At 41.4% G+C, this 16,086-nt stretch overlaps 1 protein-coding gene across 1 annotated transcript in view; it reads left to right on the top strand.

Moving 5' to 3' along the window:
- Positions 1-7,644: 7,644 nt before the first annotated feature.
- Positions 7,645-16,086, top strand: part of LOC104166241 (olfactomedin-4-like) — a gene marked incomplete at its 5' end in the record, with an annotated part of 17,284 nt that continues 8,842 nt past the window's right edge. The window contains 3 exon segments of the mRNA XM_009706107.1: positions 7,645-7,797; positions 14,843-15,055; positions 15,984-16,086. The exon segment at positions 15,984-16,086 is cut by the window's right edge and continues 20 nt beyond it. Coding sequence (XP_009704409.1) covers positions 7,645-7,797; positions 14,843-15,055; positions 15,984-16,086 — 469 coding nt within the window.

Raw genomic sequence — 16,086 nt, 5'->3', positions numbered from 1 at the left:
GACTGCTCTGAAGAGTTTTCTAGTATGGAACTGCCTTGAGCCTCAACTTTCCCATTTGCCACCTGGAGCTGATAGTGTTATGGTAACACAAGCAAGCCACCTGAGTTCCTCTCCTGGGAGATGGGTTTCATATGAGGCAGTACTGCTGCTCAGAAGTACTGCTGCTCCTGCCCTTACCTCTGCCCTCTGACACTGGAAAGGAATAAGGAACTCCTGACCATTTTCTCCACTTTTACACACAACTGCACCCTTTTGTTGCTGACCCAGTAGAAGAACTGTCTGACAAAAGGAAGAAGAAAAGGGCAAATGCTGCATTGATGTTACAGGCACAGGAAGGGACAAGAGATGGCATGTTTTGGCCTAGAGACTTCTTGACTTCTCTTACAAGTGCATAGACATGGCCATCCCTTTAGTCCTAAATGGAACCTTCCTCCCAAACACCAAGCTCATTTTCCCAGTGATCCATAGAACTCTGGAGAGAAGTTTTAATTTCTCTTGCACCAGGTGGAGGCTTGCAGCTGACTCCACCAAGGTGGTAGCTTGTTGGAAGTGGGGAGTTCCCATGGTGGGCTGGGTGCCTTGGGAACTGCAGGCAGCTCACTGCTTGTCATACATACAGCAGTGTGGTACAGCTGGGGAGTGTGCAGGACACACTAGACATTGCCTGTGGCTTTTTTTTATCTCTCTGGATCAGTGCTCTAAAGACAGGACAGTGGATCATTGTGGTCAGGTGGCATGTGGCCCCATGAAAAGAGAGCAAGTGAGTAAGCGTTGATGGGTACACGGTGTTAATGGGTACATAGTGTTAATGTACGAAACACAAGCCTACTGGGAAGGAAATGGGAGGAGAGAGTCTGTTTGTGTCCCATCTGTGCTATGTGAGAACTGAGGAAAAAGCTGTAGAGACCCCTGTGCATTTTACTGATTGTCAAAGGGCTTTTAATCTCCGGAAAAAAGGGGAGGATGTTTCTGGTGTGTGAACAGTCTAACCTGACATGCTCTTCTCTGTACCCATAAGAAGTAATGAATATCACCCAGACCTGTATTGTCTGCATAACTCAGAAGGAATCTATGAGAATTTTTGTGATTGAGTCACAGTAAGAGGAAATGTCTATCTACCTGTCCCAGCAAATAAACACACGATGTTCTGTATAACCAAGATTAAGATTAGATACTGCACCATATGGGCAAGCTTTCCTGTTAGGAAATTGGACTCAGTTGATTTCTGATGGTAACTCATATGTTCTTTGTACGTTAGTAATTTGGCACCTATTATTATATGACTTCGTGACATCACTTATCCAAAAACTTAAAAAACATCATGCAAGTTCCTTAAGATTTGGTTGGGGAAATCCCCAGACTCTGCTATAAAAGACCTCCTTTGTCCCTTTGCTGTCACATCTGCTGACTGAGAAGATGAAGCACACACAGGTGGCTGTGCTGCTCCTCATGCAAAGCATGATTGCTCTGGCTCAAACAACGGCAGCAACACAAGTGGTAAGATGGGGGGGTCTCATAACTTGAGCTTTGGTGCCTTCTTGTCTCCTCGTATAACTTAGATTGCTGAAAATTCTTTTAAGGTTACTGGAAAATTATTAGGCAAATGTTGAGATCTCTGCATGGAGAAAGTTTAAAGTATTCCTCCATCCTCCCCCCAACTAATGTATAGGGACTGGGTAATAAATGTAAAAGTGAGGCACAGGTTTAAAATCAGAGTCAAATTCTGCCTTTGGTTAGATGAGTGCAACTCCCAGTGAGGATCTGAGTGGATATTAAATGCTCTATGTAGCTTCTAATTAATTAGCAAGGGCTTATAGCAGGAAAGGATCCACATCTTTGATGTGGAAGGAGTTGGGAGTTGGGGGCTTTCCCAGTTGCATGATTGCTGTCATACTCTGTGACCAGGCACATGAAAGCCATGCTAGGTGGTTTTTGTGGGGTGCTTTCCCTCTTCCCCATAAAACTGTATTTGGTTGGGCAAGAGAGAAGTACAAATCAAAGCCATCAATCAGAAAAAGCAAACAAACAAAAGCAACAACAAATCCAGGGATGAAGGGAGAAGAGAAAACTTTGAAAAAAAATTTAAAAAATAAAAAATTACAATAGTGAAAGATTGGTTTTGATTTTGTACTGCCTCTTTTTTTTTTTTTTTTAAAATTTAAAACTAGTCTTAAGTTATCAGAAGACAAAGTTTATGAATAGCTTAAAAGCTTTTCCACACGAAACAAAACATTCTGGTTTTCTTTGACGCAAAGTGACTGACTTTCAGTATTTTTTTAGTTAAAATTTGGAAAAAAAAAACCATTTTGGCTCCCAATGACTCTTTCTGATTTGTCTGGTTTAGTCACCAACCTGAAAAATCCCGTGTGCCTCTAGTTGTATTTTTTGAAGTTTGGGAGTGCTGCGGATGCAGGCAGTGAAGTCAGCATCTCCTGGGAAGGTGCATTTACCTGCTGCAGGAACGGAAATTTGCAAAAGTCAAGATGGAGGTGTAAATACATGTTGATAAGCTGAGGGTAGAAAGCTTAATAGAGGAGTCATTTTTCCTTAGTCTGCTTAACTTTAAACTAGTCCCGAGCTTGTGTAATTTACACAATTTGTGATGCTGTCTGCCCTACCTCTGTTAATTGCTACTAGCTGCCTCTCCTCATATTTGGTGTAATCATATGAGCACACAAATGCGTGTTCAAATGGGTTTATTTGACAAATTGTCCCACAAAAGCTTGTTTACACTGCGCCTTGTAATAGACCTACCCTTTGCCAGCCATTTGGATTTCCCTATCATCCCTAGCTCAGGAATGAGGCTCTGACTGGGATTTAAGAAATGCAGAAAGACCCAGGGGTGAGTGTCCTGTTAGAGGGGTAAACCCATTTGATGCTCCATCTGTCACACCATTTGACATTGAGGGTGTCTTGCTGCAGTTCCCAGTTTGCTACAGATTTTGGTGAGACCTCACTACGGGTGAGAGTGTGCTGCATCGCAGTGATGCACCGTGCTCTGCACACTGCATGGGGATGCAGGAGACCTTTAGGGGCACTCAGTACAGTGCCAGGGTGACAGCCACTCTCCTTGCTGTGGCAGGAAGGCAGGAGCCAGCCACAGATGAAAGGTAAAGGGGATGTATATAGTCTTACTACTTAAAAGACCCCCAAGGTGGACCTGGCTGTATCCTTGGCAAAGTGGCGGCTTCCCCCAGCGCTCCCTCCCCGTGGTGGGATGCTGTCCCCTCCATGGTGCTAGGAGCAGAGCGGGATGCATGCCCCAGCCATCACAGCTCACAGCCTGACAGCTTGGCGTGAAAGGGGCATCAAGTCCTGTGCTGAGAGGCTTGGAGCAGGAGCTGGGTGGTGAGGAGCGGACATCTCTGCTGGGAGGCCAGTAGTCTCTGGATTCAGGGCAGGGGGGCATGGTACTGTTATAGACTGCTGTGCAATCTGCCAGGGCTGCCTGTCAGAGCCCCATCTCACACCTCCTGGGCAGGCTGAGTGTCCCCCTCGCCTTGCCATGGTCACACAGAGCCTTTTTTCAAGAAGAGGTGTCTATGAAGTGACACAGTGCCTGGGGAAACATTAGTCGCCTCAGCAGCAGATCAGAAAAGCCAATTAATTTTACAGTTGTTGGGGATGGCTCCCATAATAAAATCAAAGTGCTTTGGAGCTGCAGGATGGGTGCTAGCTGGTGGGGAAAGGATGGTGCCATATGCAGGAATTCACACTGAAAAAGGCTTTCCTTTGCTTTTTAGGCCACTCATCTCAATACAACGCTTCCATATCTGACCCAGCCTAGCAAGACGACTGGCAACCTGCGCACTCCCCCAAAGGTATAACCATTACTGTTCTTCAATAAAGGCCAGAAAAGAGCAAAATTAGGAACTTGTGTCCCATTTTTTAAATGCTACACGGTCACTCAGAGACTTAACCCTGATATGGGTAGGTCCGTTAGACCGCCCAGGAAAAGTGTTTAGGTGTTGTGTATCCAGGATTTTACGCAGTAGCGAATTCCCAATATCATCAGTGCTGCTGCCATGTCATTCTGCGCCTTAAGTCACATCCAAAGCTCCAGCATTACCCTTGTGACTACTGAACTGGACCCCAGATGTGAAACAGCTGGGGCCATGAGGGTTTGATGGCAATATACCAAACAGTTTGGTGGTTACAGCCTCTCTGGAGGAAGAGGAAGACTTCTTTCAACTCTGTCTTCTCATATAAACCAGAACAGGGCCTTGAAACTGTCTTCTGAGAAGTGCCCGCTTGTGGTTGCTGGGGGTGAGAAAATCTTTATTCTCCCTGTTCTATTTCGCTCAAATTTTATTCAACTGTTTGCTGATAGAGGGACTTGAATCTGATTTCCATACCTTCTGGTACAGTGCTCAAGTCTGTGGTCTGTGGATTTCAGGGTTTGGTTTCTTTACTTCTCTCTGTCAGTGACTACTTAATAACATGTTTGCTGTGGAGTAGATTCAATGGGACACACTTGCTCTGAATGGTCCTGCAACCTAATATCAAGAACAGAGTTTGTCAAAGCACAGCTCCAGATCAGGTCAGAGATGGTAGGCAGTGTGATGGCAGGTCTTTGTTGTCCAGGCTAGCCCAGCGTGGCACCTGGGATGTGTGGAGGGACCTCTTCTGAGAGAGAGTTAAATCTCCGGCTCCAGTAGAGGATTTAGAAAGTTAAACGGAGTCAGGAGTCTCACTCGGAGTCTTAGTAGTAGGACCTAAACCTCCTCCATCTCCTTGCCCGGCTGAGGTGGCCTCTGTCCCTGCCGTGGCCTCTGTCCCTGCCATGTGGTTTCTGTGGGTCCCATTCTTTGTCTTAGGAGGAGTGAGTAGCTAATTCAGAGCTGTGAATGCCACGGGGCTATAGTGTAGCTAAAAATTAAGCATCGAAATGGCTAGGCTGTTTTGAGGATGTAACCCTAAGTCCGCATTTGGGCAACTGAATAAAATTCTTGTTTTCAGAAAACTGAATAACTGCCGGCTCCAACTCCCTTTCTTAAATCGAAGGGATGTGGAAAAGGAACATTTCTCATAGCTTCAAATATGTATATGTAACAGCTTAATTTTACAGAGTAAAATATTGCTGTCAAGTCCTTGCTGTAGGATAGGACAGTTTGCTCTCTTTTAAGCATTCAATGTAAATTATTAAACTTTAAAAACATAACAACATCAAAAGTAACAACCTGTCTTGTGCATTTTTCTACAGGACAAGGGAAGACATTTTTGTTATATGATTGTCATTTGAATGGTATTATATTTTGATGGAAACACTTACTGACCCAAGGGGCTTTTAACTAAACAATGCTTCTTGGTCTCGTCAACATCATGATCCCGATGTTTGTAATGTCAACGGAAGAATGGAAGCAGTTCTGTCTGCCCAGGCTGTTTGCTCCTTTGGGGAAACTGTTTCTTGTCTTAAATATAAGCTGGGGAAACTGTTTCTTGGCTTAAATATAATCTGCACTTACTGCAGTGAAGCTCTGCCGTCAACTTCAGACACTCTCCCAACACAAATGTGAAAATATAATGATTGTTTTTCATGGGGACTTTAAATGTACAAGTTGGAGTTCTTTTGGAGATCATCTGAATACATTTGTGAATGGTTTGTTTAGCACATGAAATAAGCATGGTACCTCTAGATGAACTGATGGTTATATATAGTCAAGACTGCAGTTTATAGCAGACTATACAATGTATAGTTCACACTATACTATGTATGGAAACATATACGTATGTATAGTACACGTTATGCTATACTATGTATAGTATACTCTCTCTTGGTATACATACATACATATTTGTTATATTTGTGTTATACACAGAAGGGCTAGAATACAGTACCTTCCACAGAAAAATTGGCATGCCAGTGCACAAAAGTCTTATAGAAGGTCCTATATACTCACTAAGCCACATTTATTTGGTTTTTTTCTCACCGTATCTGTTTCTTTTGTTATTGCTGAGCAACTTGCCATCCCAGTCATGCCCATACGCAGAGGACTTAGAGGTGCAGAAGCATCTAGGTGAATTAGGAACCTATCTTTCCTAGTAATTTAGGTTCTGATAGCCATATACTCAAAAGTACTTGGAAACTTAGAAATAGTTTGCAGTATGTTCTCAGTGGGATTTTCAGAAGTGCTTTGGTAGCACTACCTGGCAGGGAAATCAATGGAAGTGATGTACTGGGATGTTTTGGAATGCCATGAGATACTTCTCTGCTTCCTTTCATGTCAAATGTCTTCAGCAGTCTGTCTCTGAGTGAAGTTTTAAGGCCCATGGTGCTTGAATAACACAGATAAAACGTCTTTTCATGCTTTCTTTCAAAATGAGATGCATGCTGCTTGTTATGGCTGTGCTAAAGAGGTTGCCAGAAGTGTGAACTGGGATCATTCCTGTTTGCTGCTGTTCTCTTCTTGGGCTCACAGATCAAGACAGCTTTGCTGCTGGCCATCACTGTGTGTTCTGGGCTGGTTTGGTGGTGAGGAAGTTAGTTGAAATCACTGTGAAAAAGCAAGGGAAGAAGTGCTGAAATGTCAGCTTTCACTAGATAGTTTTGTTGTTTTCTTGTTTATTTTTAAGAGGGAGAGAGAAAAAGAAAACACATGAATAACACTGGAATTTCTGCAGGGCAGGAGGAAAGATTATAGAAAGAAGTGTATTTAAAGAGCAAGTCTGTAGCTTTAAAATATACAACTGCATTGAAGTGTGTGCCAGAATATTTTAAAGTAACATCAAATAACTTTATTAATAAATTTGTGATAGGTTTATGAACCGGGAAACGTTTTGTGTACAAACAAAAAAGAACTGCTCCAAACACACTCAGTATTCTGCCCAGTGTTTATCGGAAATTATGTGCTTTGGCTGTAAATTAAGGCAAGATCGTGAATTGCCAGCCCTGACCTTTCCATACACATTGCTCCAATGGTGATGCTTTGAGCATGCAGACAACCAGGACAAGGCAATTCATGCTAATGGCATGGGCAACAGCTTTGCAATCTGTCCACAAAGGTGGATGGGTGGGCTGCAATGTGTGGGTGTTATGTGCAATATTTTGTAGCAAAATAAGTTTCTCTAACTTAGGTTAAGCCTGCATATTTAATTCATCACCTTTCAGTAGTGGATAATTAAATGCATCTGTCTGTTTGTTGGGGACGGCTGAGAAACTTCAAGTGAAGCATTTTTCTTTTCAAAAATTTCCTGTTACTAGTTCTGTTTCAGTGCTTTCATCTCTGTGGATGTAAATGACTAGATGATCTGATCAATTCAGATTAACAGAATAGTAATTACAAGACCTAACTTACTAAGTTATTATTCTCCTGCTGTTCTGTGCTTTTCTATATGCTGGCAAAGTTATTTCATCATCTTGGGAACGTTGTCCACAAGACTGGGAAAGTAAGGACTATTACATGCCTCTGTTTTTCGAATGCTAAAATCTTCACAGCAATATTTAACTGTTTTCAGAAAGATTTATAAGGCTGAGTCATAAAAATTGCTAGATATTTTGAGTTCTTTGGAAGAAAAAAGTGGAAGATGTCTAATAACGAAGTTGTTGATCTCATGATTGTCACTACTGGTGTTACAGTCAGATATTAGCTACTGATTCCAGAGAAGAATATTAACAATTTTTTCCTTACCAATTTGTTATTGCAGCTCTTTACCAATGTGTCTGGCTCTGTGGATGATGAGGGAACTTGTCAGTGCTCTGTGTACTTGCCGGATACCACCTTTCCAGTGCAGAAGGCTGAGCAATTGGAAATTATAGCCTCAACGCTCATGGAGAAATTTGAGATAGAGCTTTCTCAAGTAAGGTGTTCTTTTCTTATAAATATAACAATTGTATCGTTGTTGAAAAAATGGTTGCCTGTGAAAAAATGCAGCAGTCAGCGCTTTTCTGTGACGTGTCTTTCAAACAGCGGGAAAGAGGTCTCTGTGAGAACAAGGAGAAGGGTGATTAAATCTCAAATCTTTGACTTTGTAGCATGTCATACATTTGAATATCCTTAGGTCTCTTTTCTAGGCCTTTGCAGCTAGAGGCATATGGTATTCTTGGAAGAATGGTTATGTTTTTCCTCTTTTGGCTCAGTTTTATTGGTTTGTGATTGCTACACAGAGCTATAGGAAGCCAAACCTCCTGCTCTTTCACGTGTTATTATTTGTATCAAGCCAGCCAGATTGTAAGAGGGAAATGAAGTGAAAGAGGAGAAAGGTCACCAGAGCCCAGAGTGAAGAAGCAGGTGAATATTTGCCCCTTCACTTCTTCTGCTGTCTCAGATAAAAAAGAAAAAATTAAAAAAATCAAATATCTTCCTTGTCAACATCTGAAGCTCTGGCAGTGAGACTGCTGAATTATGCATTGCTGTTGAAGACAAACACACCTTACACTACTTTGGCGGCTTGTTGCATGAATTCAGATTCATTTTTTGAGGAACTCGGGCAAACCTACACATGCTGCAGAGCACTGGGTGAAGCTGCCTGTGAAGACAGAAATCTGTCTTTGACTTTTGATACTAGATAAATATTCAGGATTCAGATTAGATGTCCAGCAGGAAGTGTTTTCTTCAGGAACCAAGCATCTTAAGGAACGAAGTGTCCTTGAATTAATCAGCAGAAAAGGCACAGCATTAAATTATGAATTCTAACCATAAATATTCATAACTCTCCTCTGGTATAATCAAGAACAGATAAGAAGTTGTGCATAAAAAAAACAACAACAGGCGTAGGAAACTGTGGTAGGACCTTTCAGTTCAAATCATTTGTTTTGAAAGAACTGGAGCTAACAATGAAACACATTCAGCTGTCAGCAGGGATATGAAGGGCGAGCTGACAGAAGTCCTACTGCTTCCAAGCACTGGGGTTATCTTGCAGCATAGAGGTGTAGCTCGGAGTTAATGACCCATGAAAATGACTGAGATTTCAGGTCCCTGTACTGTTCCCACTGTGATCAGTGCCAGCATTTTAAGTTAATTGCACTAGGACAGGATCAGGGGCATGAGTTCCAGCCAGAAAGTTGACCTGATTCTTCAAGGTGTTTGTGTACCTCCTTTGCCAGTCACTTGCCCTGGTGTAATCAGTCTTACCAGTACTTTCCTCAGAACGGTACATGTTTCCTTTCGGATGTATGACTTACCTGCTAGCATCATGCAGATCTGCAGAGCATCTGAAGTGCTGCTCTCTGTGTGGACAACCTCAGATCTTCATTGAGTTCAGACATCTTGCTTATATAAAGACACAGGTTACTATAGATACCTAAAATTAGGTGTCCAGGTTTGTATCTGAAACTCACCTCTAAACTTGGGACAAGTTGAATCCCCACTGTGGACTTTAATGTCTAGGTAGTCAGCTGATGTCAACTGGTATAACTGTGTTGTCATCCTTAAGTGCCTAGCAGTGTATCGCAGTGTAGACACTGACCTTGGCTTTCAATTCTTGCTGCAGACAGTGAAAATTCTTGACCTAACTGAGGCTCCACTGAATTTCATCCTGTCGAGACCAATCAGCCAAGCAATGTTACAGTGCATCTAGTTACATAAAGTGTGACATATACTTTAGTGTGATATAGGCAAAGAGGCACTTTGGGTCAGAAACAAAAATGAACAGGTCACATTTTCCTGTAACTCTATGTGTGTAAGATTTCTCAGTTATGATGTTATTTTTCTGTAGAAGAAAGTTGTCAAGTGTTGCCCTATTAATATCTGAACTTAAGTAATCTAAGATCTTGTGATGCATGAGTCTCCATGTTTAAAAATTCTTCACCTTTCCAGTTGTGGAAAAATTCCTCCTTATACAATCCTGTGCGTTATTTTAGTCATGATAAAACTAATAGAAAGAAGGAAACAATGAAATGGAGGAAAGCTAAGCTCTCATTACTGATCATTATTAGAAATGATCCTGAGAAAATTCCTAGGGAATCATGCTCAAGCATAACGTAGTCTCACCACAGAGGTGGGAATTTCTACTGAGTGCTTCCTTTTTTTGACTCTGAGAATCCATCACTTTTCTAAAACACCCTTTGAAGCTCATGGGAGATTTTCCTGGGTAAGAGCTGTAGGATTGCACCCTCTTAAGGATGCTTTCCATGTGCTAGAAGTCCCAGATAAACAACCTGATTGAATTGTTAACCTTTTGCCTGATTGTAGGCTAATTCAAAAAGCAAGGGGATCCTTTTATAGAATCAGCAGGCAAGGAAGCTTGCAGATAAAGAGATGCTCTCATGTGCCAAATGAGTACAAACTGTAGGCTGAAAATACCAGACTAATTTTTCCTCTGTCACATCAACCTTTGCCAGCATAATTATGATTACAGAAGAAAATTAACCTTTCATAGCAAAGCGGGAATTGGCTGCTGCTCTCAATAGGAAAGGGGAGAGGACATCTGTAACAGGGACGGATCAGCACGTGATCCCAAGGAAAGAAAGTGACTTTTAGAACTTGGCTTACAACGGCCGCAACATTGTCATGTAACAAAAACAGGAGAAAAAAGCATGCCTGCCCTCTGCCAGGAACAGTTGTTTTCAAAATAGGTTAACCTGCAGTGGAATTCTTGATGCCAGTTTGCAGACTGCTTGTGAACCTTGCTTCCTATGGGTCTGTAGAGGTTAGGCCTGCCCGAAGCCAGTGTCCTGAGCCGAGTGACTTTACAGAGTTGCTGGTTTTGTCACTTCTTTCTTATCTTCCCTCAGTCCTCCCACTTTTTTCTTTTACATCTTCATCTTCCACCTTTGCTTCTCCTGTACTCTCCAAATGCATGCTGGAGAAGTGTCTGTTTGCATGCTGCAAAACCTGTTTTGATAAATACCAGTTGCAACTAAATGACACAATAAATGAACATTGCAGATTTTTCCTGCCCTTTTCATTCCACGAGGGTGACAATGCTTGGAAAAGAGAAAAAACTGAACCTGAGGAATTTTTTTCCTACACATGCCTCACATGGCTCCATTCTTTTCCTATAAAGGGCTAATACAGGCCCTATGCACTCGTCATATCATACTTTAGGCTTTTACGACAAATGTGGCAGCAATAAGTACAAGTCTATGTCCCTAAATGTGGGATATGCACAGAATTTCTATGCCAGCCTGTCAAGAGACAATAGCCAGTCCCTAGCAGGTAGATGCAGTAGAAAAGCAGGGATTACAAGCTGCTTAAATTTATCTGCCAAGCAACAGCACAACGTCATGTTCCTTTTTCAACTGATATTTCTAAACTAGAGAAACTCCTAAGCCAGATCTGAGCAGGCAGGAATGTCCACACAGGGCACTGCAATGTTTGACATATGTACTGGATTTGTCTGCAAAAGCAGTATAGATCTGTTAGAGCAGCACTGCTGAGAAAATTATATTTGTCTAATAATTTGCCAGGGGAACTATTAGCTTAAGTTCATTGCGATGCTGGTGTGGCTGTACAGAGCACTGCAGAGTGCTGGGGCTAGTTCAGGCTCAACTTGTATGGGTATCTCTCAGTTATACTCCACTGGATAGTGTTGACATGTCCTTGAATGACCGAGATGGTTGACTGAGTGAAAACCCTCTGATGTGGGAGGAGAACTTCAGGTCTGTGTCCTGCAGCACTCTGCAATCAGGGCTGAAATAACTATGCATGCCTTGTTCCAGCCCTCAGCATTTTGTCCAGGCTCTCAGGACCCTGGAGAAAACTTCAAATTCACAGATTTCTCACTAATGAGTAGCTATCACTAATGCCAGCAGTCTGTTTATTTCAGAGGTTTGTAGATTTGGTCTGTATTGCATTATTATTATTATTATTATTGTTATTATTATTATTAGTAGTATTACTATAAGAAAAGTTATTAATACCTAGATAGATTTCCAAATACCTCTGTAATACACATAGCTTCACACAGCAGTGCAATTTTGTTCAGACATGGGCTTGCTTTATATTTCTCAGGCTGTAATCATATATTCTTCCCTTTTTTTTTTTTTATTGTACAAACTCTAGACACACAGTTTAAACATTGGCCTTTGAAGATTTTTTCCTGAAGATCTTTTTTGAGGATATCTTCCAAATCCAAACTGATTTTGGTGATCAGTCAAAGTGTGAGGTCCAACTACATCTGGCTTTTCCAAGAACATTTTCCAGTTCTTCCTACTATTCGCTCCTGACCAGATGATGGTGACAGCTAAGACAAGGGATCACAGTTGTCTCTATTGCCAGCCACTTACAAGGAACTAGGTCTAAGTCTTTACAAGCTATTATTTTTTGATTCTTAATTGTAATAAATAGCTTAGCTTGAAGTTACCCTGGCTTGACCTGGGAGATCTAGAGCATCCAGTGTTATGAGTCAGGGTGCTTCTGCTGCAGCTTATGGAAACTTGCCAGTTTGTGTCAGAGCACCTTGAGGTCTGGCTGCACACATTTAGAACAGAAGATCTGTTTCAAACTCTGATTTAAACGCATGGGATTGAACAGCATGTTTTTGGTGTACGTTATGTATGTGCATGGAGAGGCTTGATAGTGGGTTCTTTCAGATTTATAGTGTAGTTTTGCCACTATTGAAAATTAAGACTTTTGAAAAGAAAGTCTTCTCTGTTACGGTTTTCCTTCTTAGAATCATAGAATGCTTTGGGTTGGTTGGAAGGGACCTTAAAGATCATCCAGTTCCAACCCCCCTGTCATGGACAGGGACACCTTCCACCAGACGAGGTTGCTCAAAGCCCCATCCAACCTGGCCTTGAACACTTCCAGGGATGGGGCATCCACAGCTTCTCTGGGCAACCTGTGCCAGTGCCTTACCACCCTCACCATGGAGAATTTCTTCCTTATATCTAACATAAATCTTCCTTCTTCCAGTTTAAAGTCATTGCCCCTTGTCCTAGCACTCCATGCCCTTGTAAAAAGTCCCTCCCCAGCTTTCTTGTAGGCCAGTTTAGGTACTGGAAGGCTGCTCTAAGGTCTCCCCAGAGCCTTCTCTTCTCCAGACTGAACAACCCCAACTCTCTCAGCCTGTCTTCATAGGAGAGGTGCTCCAACCCTTGGATGACCTTTGTGGCCTCCTCTGAACTTGCTCCAACAGGTCCATGTCCTTCTTGTGCTGAGGATCCCAGAGCTGAAGGCAGTACTGCAGGGGGGGTCTCACCAGAGCAGAGCAGAGGGGCAGAATCCCCTCCCTTGACCTACTGGTCACGGCCAGGGTACGGTTGGCTTTCTGGGCTGCCAGCGCACATTGCTGGGTCATCGTGAGCTTCTTGTCAACCAACACCCCCAAGTCCTTCTCTTAAGGGCTGCTCTTGATACATTCTCCACCCAGTCTGTATTTCTGCTTGGGGTTGCTCTGACCCATGTGCAGGACCTTGCACTTGGCCTTGCTGAACTTTATGAGGTTTGCACGGGCCCACCTCTCAAGCCTGTCCTGGTCCCTCTAGATGACATCCCATCCCTCAGGTGTGTCAGCCGTACCACACAGCTTGGTGTTGTCAGCAAACCTGTTGAGGGTGCACTCGATCCCACTGTCCATGTTGCTGACAAAGATGTTAAACAGTGCTGATCCCAATACTGACCCTTCTTAAGCCACATCACTGACTATCTTATGATCTTAAAGGATTCCTTCTGGTCTTCATGAATTTCCATGCCATGAGCTCCCATACCTCCTCTTTGGTACACCAGGGGTTTAATTGAAATTTAAAGGAATTATTTGATAAGTGTGTTTTTTGGGGTCTCTGTCCCTGGGGCTTCTGCCAGAACAGGAAAACAGGGTTCCATGGTCTTCACACCATGACAGGATTTTAGATGCCATTCCAGTGACAATGGGGAAAAATACTGACTTTCATTTCATCTTAAGATAATGTAAGAATGGTTGAGAGGATGTGGGCTAAAAATCTTTGAGTCGAAGAAGTAATAGTTATGGAAACCATAGTGCTGTAGAGAGAGAGACTTGTATTACAAATATGATCTTCTGAGAGTATAAACATGGAGTTACTGGTGCAACAAACTAATTATATTTATTCCTACTTCTTATCTTTGGTGATATAATTATATTGATTTAAGGGAAAAGAGACATGATTTTTATGAAGCATATGTGAGAGAAATTATATATCTTTCCCGAAGTGTTAAATTTCAAGGAACTAACATTTTCCAAGGAATGTCCCAAATCCATATAACATTCTTAACATTCTGCATCACAATGCTTGTGCTGTGACCTTTACCTCAGCAGATATATGTGTGGAAATATATTTATCCGGACAACTGTTTAATGGTTCAAAGGCTGAAAAGGCTGCTATGTAAATTACTTTAGTGAAAGCTTGCAATCTATTTTACACTTTCATTTAAACCAGATTTGATTTTTAACACTGTGTTTAAACATTTTCCCCCTGCCCAGAGACAAACCTCAAACCAGTTCTGTCAACTTCTGACACAATTCAAATGTACACAGGGTAAAATCCTATTTGGATTCGGAGTTAATAGGAAATGAAGTTGAAAAACTTGGGAAGCCTTTATTGCATTTTTCAGCCTCCTTGGGTTGCTTTTGTGAGATAATACAATGTGGATTTCCTAATAAAATTTTCACCAATGTAAGTTCTTGGCATACAGAGGATAAAATTAGCTCACAGAGACAATATTGGCAAAGAATTAAAAAAATGGAAGACTGCGAGTAAAATTCTGCCTTCAGTTTTTTTCATTCCTGAGGGGACTCTGTGGAACCGCCAACAATAAATGAGAGTTAAATTTCACATTTTTCATGTATATGATGAGAATTTCTTTTATGTGGTTTATGTGAAGAATATATATGTCAAGTGTGGAAGTTATGCATGGAATACTCAGAGATATAATGAAGATGTCAAACAGGCTTGTCTTACTTGCTAACCTGGACTTGAATATGTACCTTTTTTTCCTTCTTTAAGGTTAGAGAATACTCAAAAATGGTTGAACTGTATCAGCAGAAAATCCTTAATCTAACCATCAGAGTGGAGTATATGGAGAAGAGCAGTGTATCATACACAGAACTGGACTTCCAGTTACTGAAAGTGGAAATCATTGACCTAGAGAGACTGGTCACCCAGCTGAAATCAAGCCTTGTTGGAAGCAATGTCATCGTTGAGCAAATATATTTGGAGGTATTGCCAAAGTCTTAATTAGCCACAGAGGGTTCAAATACACCGATAGTCTGTTCTCTCTTTAGTGTTTAGTTTGAAAAAATGTAACTTGTCTCCACTGCAGCCAGTGGAATTATTTTAGCATTTCATGAGCATAAATTAAAGCTTGACCTTAAATGTATTAACATCTTCTTCCTTGATACAGAGCACAGAAAAGCAAATGGAGACCCAAATCAAATGGAGACCACTTTATTTTTGCCAAATATCTGCCTGAAATGTATCAGTTTTGCATAGTGTTAAGCACACGAGCTGATTAAATTATTGTAATAAATATTAATTTATAGTCCCCCATGCTTGAAAGCCTCTGTGCTTTAACTTAGATAATTAAAAAATTAGCTCCTGGTTGCTAGGGCAGTGGCCCAATCAATATGAAATCAAGAAGTGGGAAAGACTATCACCTTCCCAGCAGACTATAAATCACATTTTCAAAATTGTAGTTAATCACTCACCTAGAGAGAATAATTACTTCAGATGGAAACTGAAATATCATTTTCTCCATTGTCCTCTAGATCATCAAGCAGGTGATTAAGAACATTATTTATCTTTGCAAATAAAATTTCCAGATACTTTTGTAAGGCTGGAATAAATACTTTTATGTATAATAGGTAGTACTTACCGAAGACTCACTGTGTATTTTTATACTATGTATAAAATAACACTATATATTTGCATTATGTTATGCATCTGAGTGTTAAAACATTTCCTTGTGGTCACATACCTCTGCTGGAAATGAAAAGTTCAGGCTAGGAGGATAAGGCCTATTCTTAGGGATATTTCTTAAAACCTGTTCTGTAGCATCTTCTGTGGTATGATCAACCCTGCCTGTAAATACCTGTAAAATAAAGTCAACAGAAATTTAAAGTTGCATTCTTTTTTTTTTTCTCTCTAGATCACAAATCTGACTCTACTGGTGAATGAACTAGAATCACTGGACAAAAACAACATTCTTGCCATTCGTCGACAAATTGTGTCGCTGCAGAATCGATTGAAAG

The sequence above is a fragment of the Cariama cristata genome, unplaced genomic scaffold, assembly GCF_000690535.1.
Source record: "Cariama cristata isolate BGI_N322 unplaced genomic scaffold, ASM69053v1 scaffold14838, whole genome shotgun sequence".
In the NCBI taxonomy this organism is placed as follows: Eukaryota; Metazoa; Chordata; class Aves; order Cariamiformes; family Cariamidae; genus Cariama; species Cariama cristata.
This window is presented reverse-complemented; position numbering and strand designations above follow the sequence as displayed.